Source organism: Euleptes europaea, chromosome 19 (genome assembly GCF_029931775.1).
Source record: "Euleptes europaea isolate rEulEur1 chromosome 19, rEulEur1.hap1, whole genome shotgun sequence".
Classification (NCBI taxonomy): Eukaryota; Metazoa; Chordata; class Lepidosauria; order Squamata; family Sphaerodactylidae; genus Euleptes; species Euleptes europaea.
The window spans coordinates 11515816-11528400 of NC_079330.1; the positions used below are offsets into that span (position 1 = coordinate 11515816).

Sequence of the window (12585 nt, forward strand, 5' to 3'; positions counted from 1 at the left end):
GTTTTTGACGAGGTTGCTCGTTTCTAGATCGTGTGGGGCGGTGAGCAGGAAATCATTCGGTAACTCTTTTGATTTCGCTTCCCGAGCAGCAGAGGATTAGTAAACTTTTAAGTACCCCCTGCGACAGACAAACGAGGATACGAAAGCCTGAAGTTGCAAACAGGAACAGAAGGTTCCTTTCCCTGGTCTCTGCAGAGGCCTACCCACCCCCCTTGGGTTTGTGCTTGTTCAGCCCCCCCAAATCCCTTCACCCACCCAGGGGAGATTTTGACTCTGTGGATGCCTCAAGGTGAGGGGCAGAAGCCTAGCTCTTGGTTTTCTTTCGACTGCTGCTTTTAGCCCTCTCTCACATGTTTGAAATTCACCAAGCATCACTCTGCATGTTTTCAGACTGATCCTGTTAACCACACAGACTATAAGTTTGTTTTTCTTTTTTTCTTTCTCTCTCTCTTTGGTAATGGTCCATCGTAGCTTAATCTTGGTGGTAGTGGAAAATGCCATCAAGATGCAGCTGACCTATAGTGACCCCTTGTGGGGTTTTCAAGGCAAGAGAGCCCGTATGGTGTAGTGGTTTGGAACGGTGGAGGCTGACCTGGAGAACCGGGTTTGATTCCCCACTCCTCCGCATGAGCGGCGGAGGCTAATCTGGTGGACTGGATTTGTTTCCTCGCTCCTACACAGGAAGCCAGCTGGGTGACCTTGGGCTAGTCACACCCTCTCAGCCCCACCTACCTCACAGGGTGTCTGTTGTGGGGAGGGGAAGGAAAGGTGATTGTAAGCCAGTTTGATTCTTCCTTAAATGGTAGAGAAAGTCGGCATATAAAAAACAACTCTTCTGCTGCTGTTTCTTCTGCTGCTGCTGCGGTGCGTTTTATTTATTTATTGGATTTATATCCAGTCCTCTATCCCTTGCCATTGCCTTCCTTTGTGTAGCGACCCTGGACTTCCTCAGTGGTCTCCCATCCAAGTAGCAACCAGGGCCGACCCTGCTCATTTTCTGAGATGTGACGTGACACTGTGTGTTCATGATCAATGCCGTTTGGATGTCTCTTTTTTCACCTACAACCCAAACGTCAAATCGCTCATGCCCTGCATTGGTCAAGCCAGCACAACTTTGCTGTTCTCGTTTCAGGCCGAAGAGGAGCTGCAAAGGGAGTGCGAGAGGCGGTCGCAGCAGTTGCAAGAAATGGGGCGTAGGGAATGCCTTGCAAAGTTGGACCTGGAGGCGGCCGTGGCTCAGGTAGGCCGTGGCATCATCTCACCTGCAGCTGCTTCCAGTGGGCTGCTCCGCAAGGGAATGGGTTTGGGGGGAGCTGGCAGGCTGGAAGGGGCAGGGGAGGCCTGCATCGCAGCCCCAAGAACTTTCAAGACTGTAATGACGGCCGCCCCAGAGTTGTCCCACTTGGCAGCTCCTTCAACAAAAATGATCTTAGTGGTTCCAGGGCCAACATCTGCACGCCACCTTCTTTTTCAGGAGGTATTTCTGCATCAGTGTAACAGAAGTGAGTATGGGCAGCCTTTGCCCAGCATGCCTAGTGGTAGGGGGGAATGGTTTTTTAACCCCTCTGAAATTTTAGGGCAAGGAGTAGAGGTGTCAACCATCAGCTGAATTAATCCACCGTTAGTGGTTTTTTCATCAGCGTGGTGTGGTTAAGAGTGGTGGTTTGGAGCGGTGGACTCTGATCTGGAGAACTGGGTTTGATTCCCCACTCCTCCACATGAGCAGCGGAGGCTAATCTGGTGAACTGGATTTGTTTCCCCACTCCTCCACATGAAGCCAGCTGGGTGACCTTGGGTTAGTCACAGCTCTCTCAAACCCACCCACCTCACAGGGTGTCTGTTGTGGGGAGGGGAAGGGAAGGTGATTGTAAGCTGGTTTGATTCTTCCTGAAGTGGTAGAGAATGTCGGCATATAAAAACCAACTCTTCTTCTCCTCCTCCTCTTCCTTGCATCAGCGTAACAGAAGTGAGTATGGGCAATCTTTGTCCAGCATGCCTAGTGGCACCTCCCCACCGTAACTTTAGGGCAAGGAGTAGAGGTGTCGACCTTCAGCTGAATTAATCCACCGTTAGTGGTTTTTTCACCCTTCTGTTGTTGTTTTTCTATAGGCCCAGCTTTTCAGACGCCATATTATTGAAACCCTTTTTTCGCAACTTCCAGAGAAGTCAGTAACAGATCAACAGGTGAGGTCCGTTTTAGGACTATGTAGTTTTGTGTGTGTGTGTGTGTGTTTGTATGTGTGTTTTCCTGGAAAGATTAATCTTGCGCTGCTGGTCATGCTGTCTTGTTTATCTGCGTTGGCCCTTGGGAATCATTGATATTCAAGGCGAATCACTTTGGCTGTTGCGTGACCATCAGCTCACAACTGTCTGCACGGTGAACGGAACCGAGTTGGGTGACTGATTGGGTCCGCCTGCGGGGGGTGTGGACTAAAAAGACCTGGGAAAGGGACAGTTTTGAATCTGGTTGGTGGTGGAAAGTACCATTAAGTGGCAGCTGACTTATGGTAACCCCTTGGGATTTTCGAGGCAAGAGGTGGGTTTGCCATTGCCTGCCTGTGTGTAGCGACCCTGGACTTCCTTGCTGGAGAGTTAGTGTGGTGTAGTGGTTGAGAGCGGTGGTTTGGAGCGGTGGACTCTAATCTGGAGAACCGGGTTTGATTCCCTGCTCCTCCACATGAGCGGTATCTGCTAATCTGGTGAACCGGGTTGGTTTCCCCACTCCTACACACGAAGCCAGCTGGGTGACCTTGGGCAAGTCACACTCTCTCAGCCCCACCTACCTCACAGGGTGTCTTGTGGGGAGGAGAAGGGAAAGTGATTGTAAGCCGTTTTGATTCTTCCTTCAGTGGTAGAGAAAGTCAGCATAGAAAAACCAACTCTTCTTCTTCATCCTGGTACTAATCAGGGCCGACTCTGCTTATCTTCCAAGATCTGATGTGATCGGGTTAGCCTGGGCCATCCAGGTCAGGGCTTAAGCTGGTTAGAGGAGAGAAAAAGACTGGTGTGTTGTTGCTTTAGAACTAGGACAACCTGCTCTTTTAATATCTAGTTATTCCTAAATGCAGACTTAAGACTAGGAAGAAAACCATCATGTTTGCTCCCCACCCCACCCCTGCTGCTCTACATTTGGAAATAACCAAATACTACCAAAACATTTTAAAGCCTGGCATTGCCATCCTAAAGATACAATACCATTTCCTTTCTTCCCTTTCCATTTGTCAATACAAAGGCCATTTAGGCAGGGTCAGTTTTGATGCTTGCTCAAAGCTTCTTTTTTAAATCCGACCTTCAAAATGCAATAGGAGAAAGTCAAACAAATTCTACCCCCCACTCGCCTGCTCCTTCGTTTGCATAGCCATTAGCAATCGTTGTTTGCATAGCTAACCCGCAGCTGTGATTCTTCATGCTTCCTTGAGTGGATGCTTCGAGGCGGGGACAGACCAAATAAAAAAGGTCATGAACACATGAAGCTGCCTTATACTGAATCAGACCCTTGGTCCATCAAAGTCAGTATTTTCAGACCGGCAGCGGCTCTCCAGGGACTCAGGCTGAAATCTTTCACATCACCTACTTGCCTAGTCCCTTTAACTAGAGATGCCGGGGATTGAACCTGGGACCTTCTGCATGCCAATCAGAGGCTCTATCGCTGAGCCACAGCCCCTTCCTAGGTCGCGTTAAAGGGGCTCTTAAGAAATGCAAAGCAGGTATGCGCTGGCTTCGCAGTGACTTCTGGAATGACGGTTCAGCGTGAAGAACTAAAAAAAAATATGCAGGGCACTTCAGCCTGGAATGCGCTGCTAATTACCAAGCATAAACAGCCAAAGAGTCCTTTCCTTCATTTGTAATGTCTTGAGGCAACGTTTGGCTCTCCTGCTTAATGCTGTGTAGGTTGTGTGGGGGGGGGGGCTATCATGGGATTTTGCCAGAAATTAACTGAAGGGAGGAGGATCTTGATGCCCCCAAAGAGGTGATAAATACAAATTTAACATTATACCAAACTGCGATTTGGTGCCATTGGGTGGAAGAGGGGGGTAGACGTCCTGTAAACAAAGGGGGAAGTAATGAACGTGTTACTTCTTTGGTTCTTGTAGGTTATCCGGACTGTGTAACCGTGGTCTTGGAATTTTCTTTCCTGACGTTTCGCCAGCAACTGTGGCAGGCATCTTCAGAGTAGTAACACTGAAGGACAGTGTCTCTCAGTGTCAAGGGTGTAGGAAGAGTAATATATAGTCAGAAAGGGTTGGGTTTGAGCTGAGTATTGTCCTGCAAAAGTATTGTCCTGTAAGTATCAAGATAATGTGCTGATGAGGGTATGGTATGTTAATATGGAACCATTGTATCCTGAAGTGTTACTTCTTGTTTCTTCATCAGATCATCGAGAGGATCACTGAAATTAAGGGGAGCCACAAGGAGTTTTTCCAGATGGAGAAGCTGCTGAGAGAGGAAATCTGTCTCAAGACGTCCAAAGAGAGAGCGATAACTGAGCAATTTGAGCTGCTGAAAGAATCGTTGGATGGACTTCAGGTAACAGAAGTTGTATGTATTTTTTTAAAAAAAACCTAACTGGGTTAACCAGCACTTGAAAGATACTGTAGCACGGGCTTCCTTCAGTGGTTAAAGCTACCACAAGGACTCCCTGCTTAGCACAGTGAGGCGGGGCGGGGGTGTTGTGGAGCCAGAGGCCAGCCCCACTAGCTGCAGCTGGAACCGGCAATGGCTGCAGTGAGCAGCAAGACAAATGCAGGTTCTCAGCAGCCCAAATGGAAGCTACTTGGCGGGGGAGAAGCGTATGTATGTGAGAATCAGACAGACATACAGGCAGTTCCCAAAATTTCTCCTTGGTTTGGCTTGGGTCCTTTCCCCAAGCCCTCACCTGGATAGCCCCAGGCTAGCTTGATCTCATCAGATCTCAGAAGCTAAGCTGGGTCGGCCCTGATTAATACTTGGATGGGAGACCTCCAAGGAGTATCAAGGTGGTTATGCAGAGGCAGGCCATGGCAAACCACCTATGTTAGTCTCTTGCCTTGAAAACCCTACTGGGTCGCCATAAATCGGCTGTGACTTGATGGCATTTTACACACACACTTTCCCCAAACTGTTGAAAACTGGGTCATGTTGGAGAAGGGGGAAGTTTGTTGATTTTTCTAAGTTCCTCGATGTCACGAGAAGCTAGGGAGGCTGCCGAAACAAGCGGGCAAAATGATTTACTGCTGATGGGGCTAGATGTCGCAGCAATAACCCACATTCTTTTGTGGGAAAGCGTCCCTTGTTTTCTTGGCTGGGTGGCAACGTGAGCGATCCGCACCCACCCTCTGCGCTTGGGGTGTTTTGGCTCTTTCCCCCCTTCTCACCGTTGTTTCTTTGCCAGGCTTTTTTGAAAACCTCCTACTGCAGCAGCAGTTTGAGAAAGGAGGTCTGCAATCTTCAAAACCTGAGCCTCGCCCCGCCGGTCTCGTGGGTCCAGAGTTCGGCGGCTGAAGTCTTGTGTAGCTTGCTGAGCTGGGTGGACGCCGTGGAACGTCTCCTGTTGGACGTGGGACTCAACATCTCTGATTCCGAGAAAGGTTCTCCTCTTTCCGTCACATTTCCTTTTACCAGCCCGCTTATTCATTAGGCCCAAGGTTTCCAAGCTCCAGGTGGTGGCTGGAGATCTCCCACTAGAGATCCAGGGTGGTGTAGTGGTTAAGAGCGGTGGACTCTAATCTGGAGAACAGGGCTTGATTCCTGCTGGATGACCTTGGGCCAGTCACAGTTCCCTCCAAACTCTCTCAGCCCCACCTGCCTCCCAAGGTGTCTGTTTTGGGGAGAGGAAGGGAAGGTGATCATAAGTCACTTTGAGACTCCTTAAAGGTAGAGAAAAGCGGCGTGTTAAAACCAACTCTTTTTCTGTTACAACTGATCTCCAGGCGACAGATATCAGTTCACCTGGAGAAAATGGCCGCTTTGGAAGGTGGATTCTATGGGATTATACCGCACTGAAGTCCCTCCTCTCCCCAAACCTTGCCCTCCTCAGGCTCCGCCCCCCCCCCAAATCTCCAGGTATTTCCCAACCTGGAGCTGGCTACCCTAGTTAGGCCTAGTTAGACTGAGAATCGGCCTCCCAGTCATATCATATGGCTAGGATGCAGCCAGATTTCATGACCATATTGTTTCGATTTTAAATCCCCCAGTTTCTGGCAAGGGTTCTCTCCCACTTAGGATGAAACTTCGGTCATCGTGCATGGTAATGAAATGCTTCTGTTAAAACGGGTGCCAGTTCTTCCTGTTACCTATGAGAAGCCAAATTTTAATAACTATTTTGAGTTTAGTTTATAATGACAACAACAACAAAAATAAAAATACAACAGCAGTAGCCAGGTTTTTTTAAAAATAAATAAATAGAGGCATTGATTTATTTTTGGAATAAAACAAGGTTTTATGGCACCCATTCTCCCACACTTATATCAACAGTAAGTTCTAATTATTAGATTGGAGGTGTATTTGCAGATGGATGCAGAAATAGAGCATCTGGGGAAAGTAGTAATGTTTTATAAATGAGGGAGTTTGGTATATTTCTGCATTATGCAAATAAGGTAAATACAAATCATACTCCTCACAATAAATGTGGTAGAATTACTTTTGACAGAGAAAAGAAAAGCAAGTTTCAGAGAAGGTGAAGGTGTGATTTTGACAAAGGCACCCACATTTTTTCAAAAAAATAAACCAAAGCCACCCTACTGGCGACATTTTCCTTGATCGGAGTCGCTGGAGTAGATCCAACATAAGTACAATCTTTTTCTGGCCTAGTAGGAATGGTAACAAAAGGGTGATTATCTACACAACATCCCTGTGAGGGTAGGTTAGGCCGAGGCAGAGTGATCAGGCCAAGGTCCGCAAAACAGCTTCATGGCTGAGTGGGGGATTTGAATTCAGGCCTCGCCAAGCTCTGGAGCAGCCAGTTCTTCCTGTTATCCATGGGAAGCCGGCTTTGTATAGCGCTGATTGACCGCCCCTTGGAGCAGTTGTTACACACATGAATTACACATGAAGCTACCTTATACTGAATCAGACCCTGGGTCCATCAGAGTCAGTATTGTCTACTCAGACCGGCAGCGGCTCTCCAGGGTCTCAGGCAGAGGTCTTTCACATCACCTACTCGCCTAGTCCCTTTAACTGGAGATGCCGGGGATTGAACCTGGAACCTTCTGCATGCCAAGCAGAGGCTCTACCACTGAGCCACAGCCCCTCAGAGAGATGCTGCCAAGATACCGCTATGGTGTAGTGGTTACGAGTGGTGGTTTGGAGCGGTGGAGTCTGATCTGGAGAACCGGGTTTGATTCCCCACTCCTCCGCATGAGCGGCAGAGGCTAATCTGGTGAACTGGATTTGATTCCCCACTCCTCCACACAAAGCCAGCTGGGTGGCCTTGGGCTAGTCACAGCTCTCTTAGAGCTCTCTCAGCCTCACCTACCTCACAGGGTGTCTGTTGTGGGGAGGGAAAGGGAAGGAGATTGTAAGCCGGTTTGAGTCTCCCTTAAGTGGTAGAGAAAGTCGGCATATAAAAACCAACTCTTCTTCTTCGAATAGAAATGCTGCTTAAATGTATTTCCTGCATTCAGAAATACAGACATTTTATAACCCTCAATTTAGAAGTACAAAGGTGAGAGCTCCAACCTTTACTTGGACTTTGGCCCAGCTGGTAGATCAAATCCAGAAAAGAACTCCTTTCCTTCCTGCTCTCCAACTGCACATCATTTTGCTACTGCCGAGGCAAGCGGCCAGCCAGCGAACCAGTAGTGGGAAGAGAGGCTCTCCCCCCGCCCCGCTTCCTTCCACACCTTGAATATAGCCCCCCCCCCCGCCCCCCGTGCCTCATGTTAAGATGTCAACTGCCCTGCAGAAAGTGGGAAAAAATTCATTGAAGTCGTAGAGGAAGAAAAGAGAAAGATCCAAGATTAGGAAGCTCAACCGAAGCTATTGGCTGAGGGTTGTGACATAAAACTGTACTCCGTGAAGAGGGGCAGGTGGCTTCATGGTTGGGGCTGTGGCTCCAGACCATGTGTTCAGTGGGCATAGCTGTGCCCCAAAATGGACAGGGGCATGGCTGCCTGGTTGGCACAAGGACCTATCGATGGTGCCTTGCCAAAGTGCAAACTGGAACCCCGGGTTTCCCCACGATTTGATGCAGGGGTAGGACATGTGTCCAGAATGTGGCTATTACTTCTACATTGCCTGTATGCACCCTCATAAGTTCCCAGGAAGTGGAGGAGGGCAGGAAAAAGGCGATTGAACTTCAGGGTCTTTCATGCGTTATCTTGCCTTTCCTCTAAACAGCTCTCCACTCCTCCATTCCATCCTCGCAACAACCCTGCAGAGAAGCATGCCTGAGTTCATTTCTTTATATCCCGCTTTTCTCTCAGTTAGAGCATTGTTCACCAGCATGGTGCAGTGGTTTGGAGCGGTGGAGTCTGATCTGGAGAACTGGGTTTGATTTCCCACTCCTCCGCATGAGCGGGGGAGGCTAATCTGGTGGACTGGATTTGTTTCCCCACTCCTACACACGAAGCCAGCTCGGTGACCTCAGGCTAGTCACAGCTCTCTTAGAGCTCTCTCAGTCCCACCTACCTCACAGGGTGCTTGTTGTGGGGAGAGAAAGGGAAGGTGATTGTAAGCCAGTTTGATTCTCCCTTAAGTGGTAGAGAATGTTGGCATATAAAAAACAACTCTTCTCCTCCTCCTCGTTGTAAGGAATGGCCTCCTACATGAAGAAGCTGTTGGACAACCACTTGAACACCACAGGCAAGCTCCAGACATTACAGGTGAGAAAGTAGCCTTTCCCCCAGCCAGCGTTCCTAAGGTGGCTTGACTGTCGCTCTGATTATGCGACTCTTTTATCACAGACCCAGCTCAGGTTGGCAGAAGAGTCCCAGCATTCTCTGCTGAGGAAGAAGATGAACGAAACGAGAGCAACGCTCGAGAAGGAGTTTCAGGACAGAGAGCAAATGTTTCTGGACAGAGTGAAGGTACTGGGTGGGGCGGGGGGGTCAGTTTGCGTCTCGTGAACCCTAGCAACACTGTCTTTTGTAGCATGTGTCTTCCGTGCAAGCTCTGCAGAAGACTCGGTGTAGATCCCGGCGGATCAAGCACATATAGCAATTGCTAGAAAGGTTGTAGAAATGAGGATCTTTCGGAAGAGATGCCTGTCCTTAAGTAAAGGAAGCTGGAAGAGATGCCTGTCCTTAAGTAAAGGAAAGCAGAGGTCCAGTTCTTGCGCTGCCGGAATGATGTGGTTTTCTTTTCCGAGTGCTTGTTTGTGCTGTTCCAGAAACACAGAGACTCGGGCAATCGTGTAGTCCCTCTAAAATGTTGTGGCAAGGGGAACAGCAAAGGGAGGGGAGGGAAATAAACAGGTATACGATAGAAAACCACTCGATGAAGTACAGTTACAGGTAAGCGCGACTGTGTTTTCTCGTTGCTTGCGCTTAGGCGGGATCCGCACGTGTTGTTACAGAGACTGCTCTTGAAATCATTTATGGCCCAGATGTTCCTATCCAGACAGGAAAATCCAAGAGGAGAATGGTCTTTTATGTGTGGCTGTTTCCCTCGCTGTCACCCCTCCAAAGACTTCAGGTCTTTGTGTTGATCATGCCTGCCGTTTCCGACAGTCAGAGGTCGCCTCGCTCCCCCCCGCCTTTCCCCATGTTTTCAAATTCTAGATAAAACTGGTCCCTAGAAACACAGGGGGAGAGCGAGGCAACCTCTGATGGTCGGAAGCGGTATACATAATCAACACGAAGCCCCGAAGTCATCAGAGGGGTGACAGCGAGGGAAATAGCCCGCATAAAAAACCTTGATTACAATAGCTCAGTGTCCATCAGCATGTGGATCCAGTCCTAGTTTCAGTAAGGAAATGGGCTTAAAGGGTTGCGCTCTGCCCCCCTTTGGAAACATGTGTCTTGATACTCCCATCTCTCCTTCGAGTGGTTAAGAGCGGTGGTTTTGAGCAGTGGAGTACGATCTGGAGAACCGAGTTTGATTCCCCTCTCCTCCACATGAGCGGCAGTGGCTAATCTGGTGAACTGGATTTGTTTCCCCACTCCTACACACAAAGCCATCTGGGTGACCTTGGGCTAGTCACACTTCTCTTAGAGCTCTCTCAGCCCCACCTACCTCACAGGGTGTCTGTTGTGGGGGGTGGGGGAAGGGAAGGTGATTGTAAGCCGGTTTGAGTCTCCCTTAAGTGGTAGAGAAAGTCGGCATATAAAAACCAACTCTTCTTCTTCTTCATGTGATCCGCAATCCGTTCACACTACCTTTTCAGTATCGTGATGTTTTCTTAATGTTGGGCTCTTGCATAGCTAACAAGTCGACACCCCGGAATCCTCACTTTCATTCGTCAATCTGTCGTTGGGCTACTTTGACTCTTGTTTTGTCTAAGAAAATGTTGACGGATGAAATTAATACATCATTAATTAAAACTCTTTCCCAGATTCTGGAGGAGACGGCTGCACTGGAGAAAGAAAAATTGAACAAAATTATAGAGAAGGAAAAGAAGAAAGTCCAAGATTTGGAAACGCAGATGGAACGGCTGGCTGAGGTTTGTAGAAGTCCAAGGGAAGTTGGCTTACGTCTTTGCATCATTGTCATTCGGGGTCAGGAAGCTATTTTCCTCCAGGCCAGATCGGCCAGGGATCCTGGAGGGTTTTCCCCCCATCTTCTGGACATGGAGTAGGGGGTCACTGGGTGGGTGGGGGGAGGCAGTTGTGAATTTCCTGCGTTGTGCAGGGGGTTGGACTAGATGACCCTGGTGGTCCCTTCCAAATCTATGATTCGTTAAAAATCTCCCTGAATAAATGTGGCGATATTTTGCCTTTCAAGATGCCCAACACTCCACTGGCTCACGACCGCATTGGGCTGTCTGGACCGAAGCCATGTTTGTGTGGTGTTTGGACCTTGGGCAGTATGTGAAGTGGCTCGGGAGGCATTCAGCGCGTAGAGTCAGAGGGCTGAGCAAGCCTCGGAGCTAAAAAGGCTGTCCAAAGTGAGTGCAGAGAGGGTAATAAGAGATCACAACCATAGAGCTGCTGGGCTTCAGCTAGCAAAAATCTCAAGGCGAGGTTTCCATATGGTTCACAACTGAAAAGGTGCCAGGATATGGAGGAGTCCCAGTTAGTCCCCTTCTGCCATAGGTTTTTCATAGCATGTGGAAGCTGGAAGCTTATCTCTTGTGGTGTAGCGGTTAAGGGCAGCAGACTCTAACCTGGAGAATTGGGTTCGATTCCCCGCTCCTCCTCATAGAAGCCTGCTGGGCAGCCTTGGGCCTGTCACAGTTCTTTTGGGACTCTCTCATCCCCATCTGACTCACAAGGTCCCTGTTGTGGGGGGGCAGGCGGGGAGGGAATGTGATTATAAGCCGCTTTAAGTCTCCTTAAGGTAGAGAAAAGCAGGGTCTAAAACCCAACTCCTCTTTTTCCTCTTGAATGAAAACGGGCTCAGTTCCTCACACACTGACACCAGCATGTATGTTAACTTACGCCAAGCATCGCCTAGCTCAGTGTCTTGGAGCGCCAAGAACCTGATAGGTGTCCTGTATAAATGGACAACCCAATGTAAGATAACTAAGCTAGGCACAAAAGAGGAGTGCGTTCCGTTTGTTTTCCTCTTTAATCCTGACTGTTCCTCGTACTTTAATGCCCTGAAAATAATTGTTTAGCTCATTGAACTGCAGTCTCCCTAACTTCGCTCTCAGATGGTCAATAAGCCGCACTTTGCTCTGCAGTGTCCCTCTTCTGTTGCAGGTCACAAAACAGAAAACTGAATTGGAGGAGGCTTTAAATGTGAAGCTAAGAGACACTCTGGAAAGCCTAGAAGAGACGAAGAGGAGAAAGGTAATCGCTTCCCAGGGCAGAAAGGAAATCCTGGTTTGTAGGTCAGCAGCTACGTGCCGTGGGCCAAATCTGGCCCCGTGAGGGATGATATCGGCCAGCTCGGTGTGGATGGAGCAGCAGCTGCTTGAGTGGCAGATGCCACTGGAGGGAGGGGGGTTAGGGCTTCAGTCCACGCCTTCCCCCTTCTCCAAGCAGCCCTTAACTCTGATCACTGACCTAAACCACAATTCAGAAGTGTCCCCTGGTTTCAGCTCCAGGTACCTTTTGAGGGGGGTATGTTTTAGCCTTATTGTTTGGCGAACAGGGAGCGAGTGAATTTCCCATCATGCCAGAACCTCCGAATGCTCTCAACAGCTCAATTGGCCTTTGTTTGGTGTTTCTGCCAGGTGTGCTTTTTGGACAAATGAATCCTTAAAGGGCAATAGGAAGTGAGCTGCTTGAACGCATGCCCAGTGGTTCCTCAAGTATGCCTTCTAGGTCTTCTTATGACCACCTTTTTGTGGCATCTGTTAGCCTGTGTACATAAGAACATACGAAAAGCCCTGCCGGGTCAGACCAAGGCCCATCAAGTCCAGCAGTCTGTTCACACAGTGGCCAACCAGGTGCCTCTAGGAAGCCCCCAAACAAGACAGCTGCAGCAGCACTGTCCTGCCTGTGTTCCACAGCACCTAATAGAATAGGCATGCTCCTCTGATCCTAGAGAGAATAGGCATGC

General features: G+C 48.9%; 1 protein-coding gene across 1 annotated transcript in view; it reads left to right on the forward strand.

Annotated features, from left to right (window-relative positions):
• FHAD1 (forkhead associated phosphopeptide binding domain 1) overlaps positions 1-12585 on the forward strand; it is a 42024-nt gene that overhangs the window by 16876 nt on the left and 12563 nt on the right. The window contains exons 10-17 of the mRNA XM_056865362.1: positions 1133-1240; positions 2110-2184; positions 4375-4527; positions 5372-5567; positions 8731-8801; positions 8883-9005; positions 10472-10579; positions 11781-11870. Of these exons, the coding sequence (XP_056721340.1) occupies positions 1133-1240; positions 2110-2184; positions 4375-4527; positions 5372-5567; positions 8731-8801; positions 8883-9005; positions 10472-10579; positions 11781-11870 (924 nt within the window). The remainder of the gene's footprint in view (positions 1-1132; positions 1241-2109; positions 2185-4374; positions 4528-5371; positions 5568-8730; positions 8802-8882; positions 9006-10471; positions 10580-11780; positions 11871-12585) is intronic.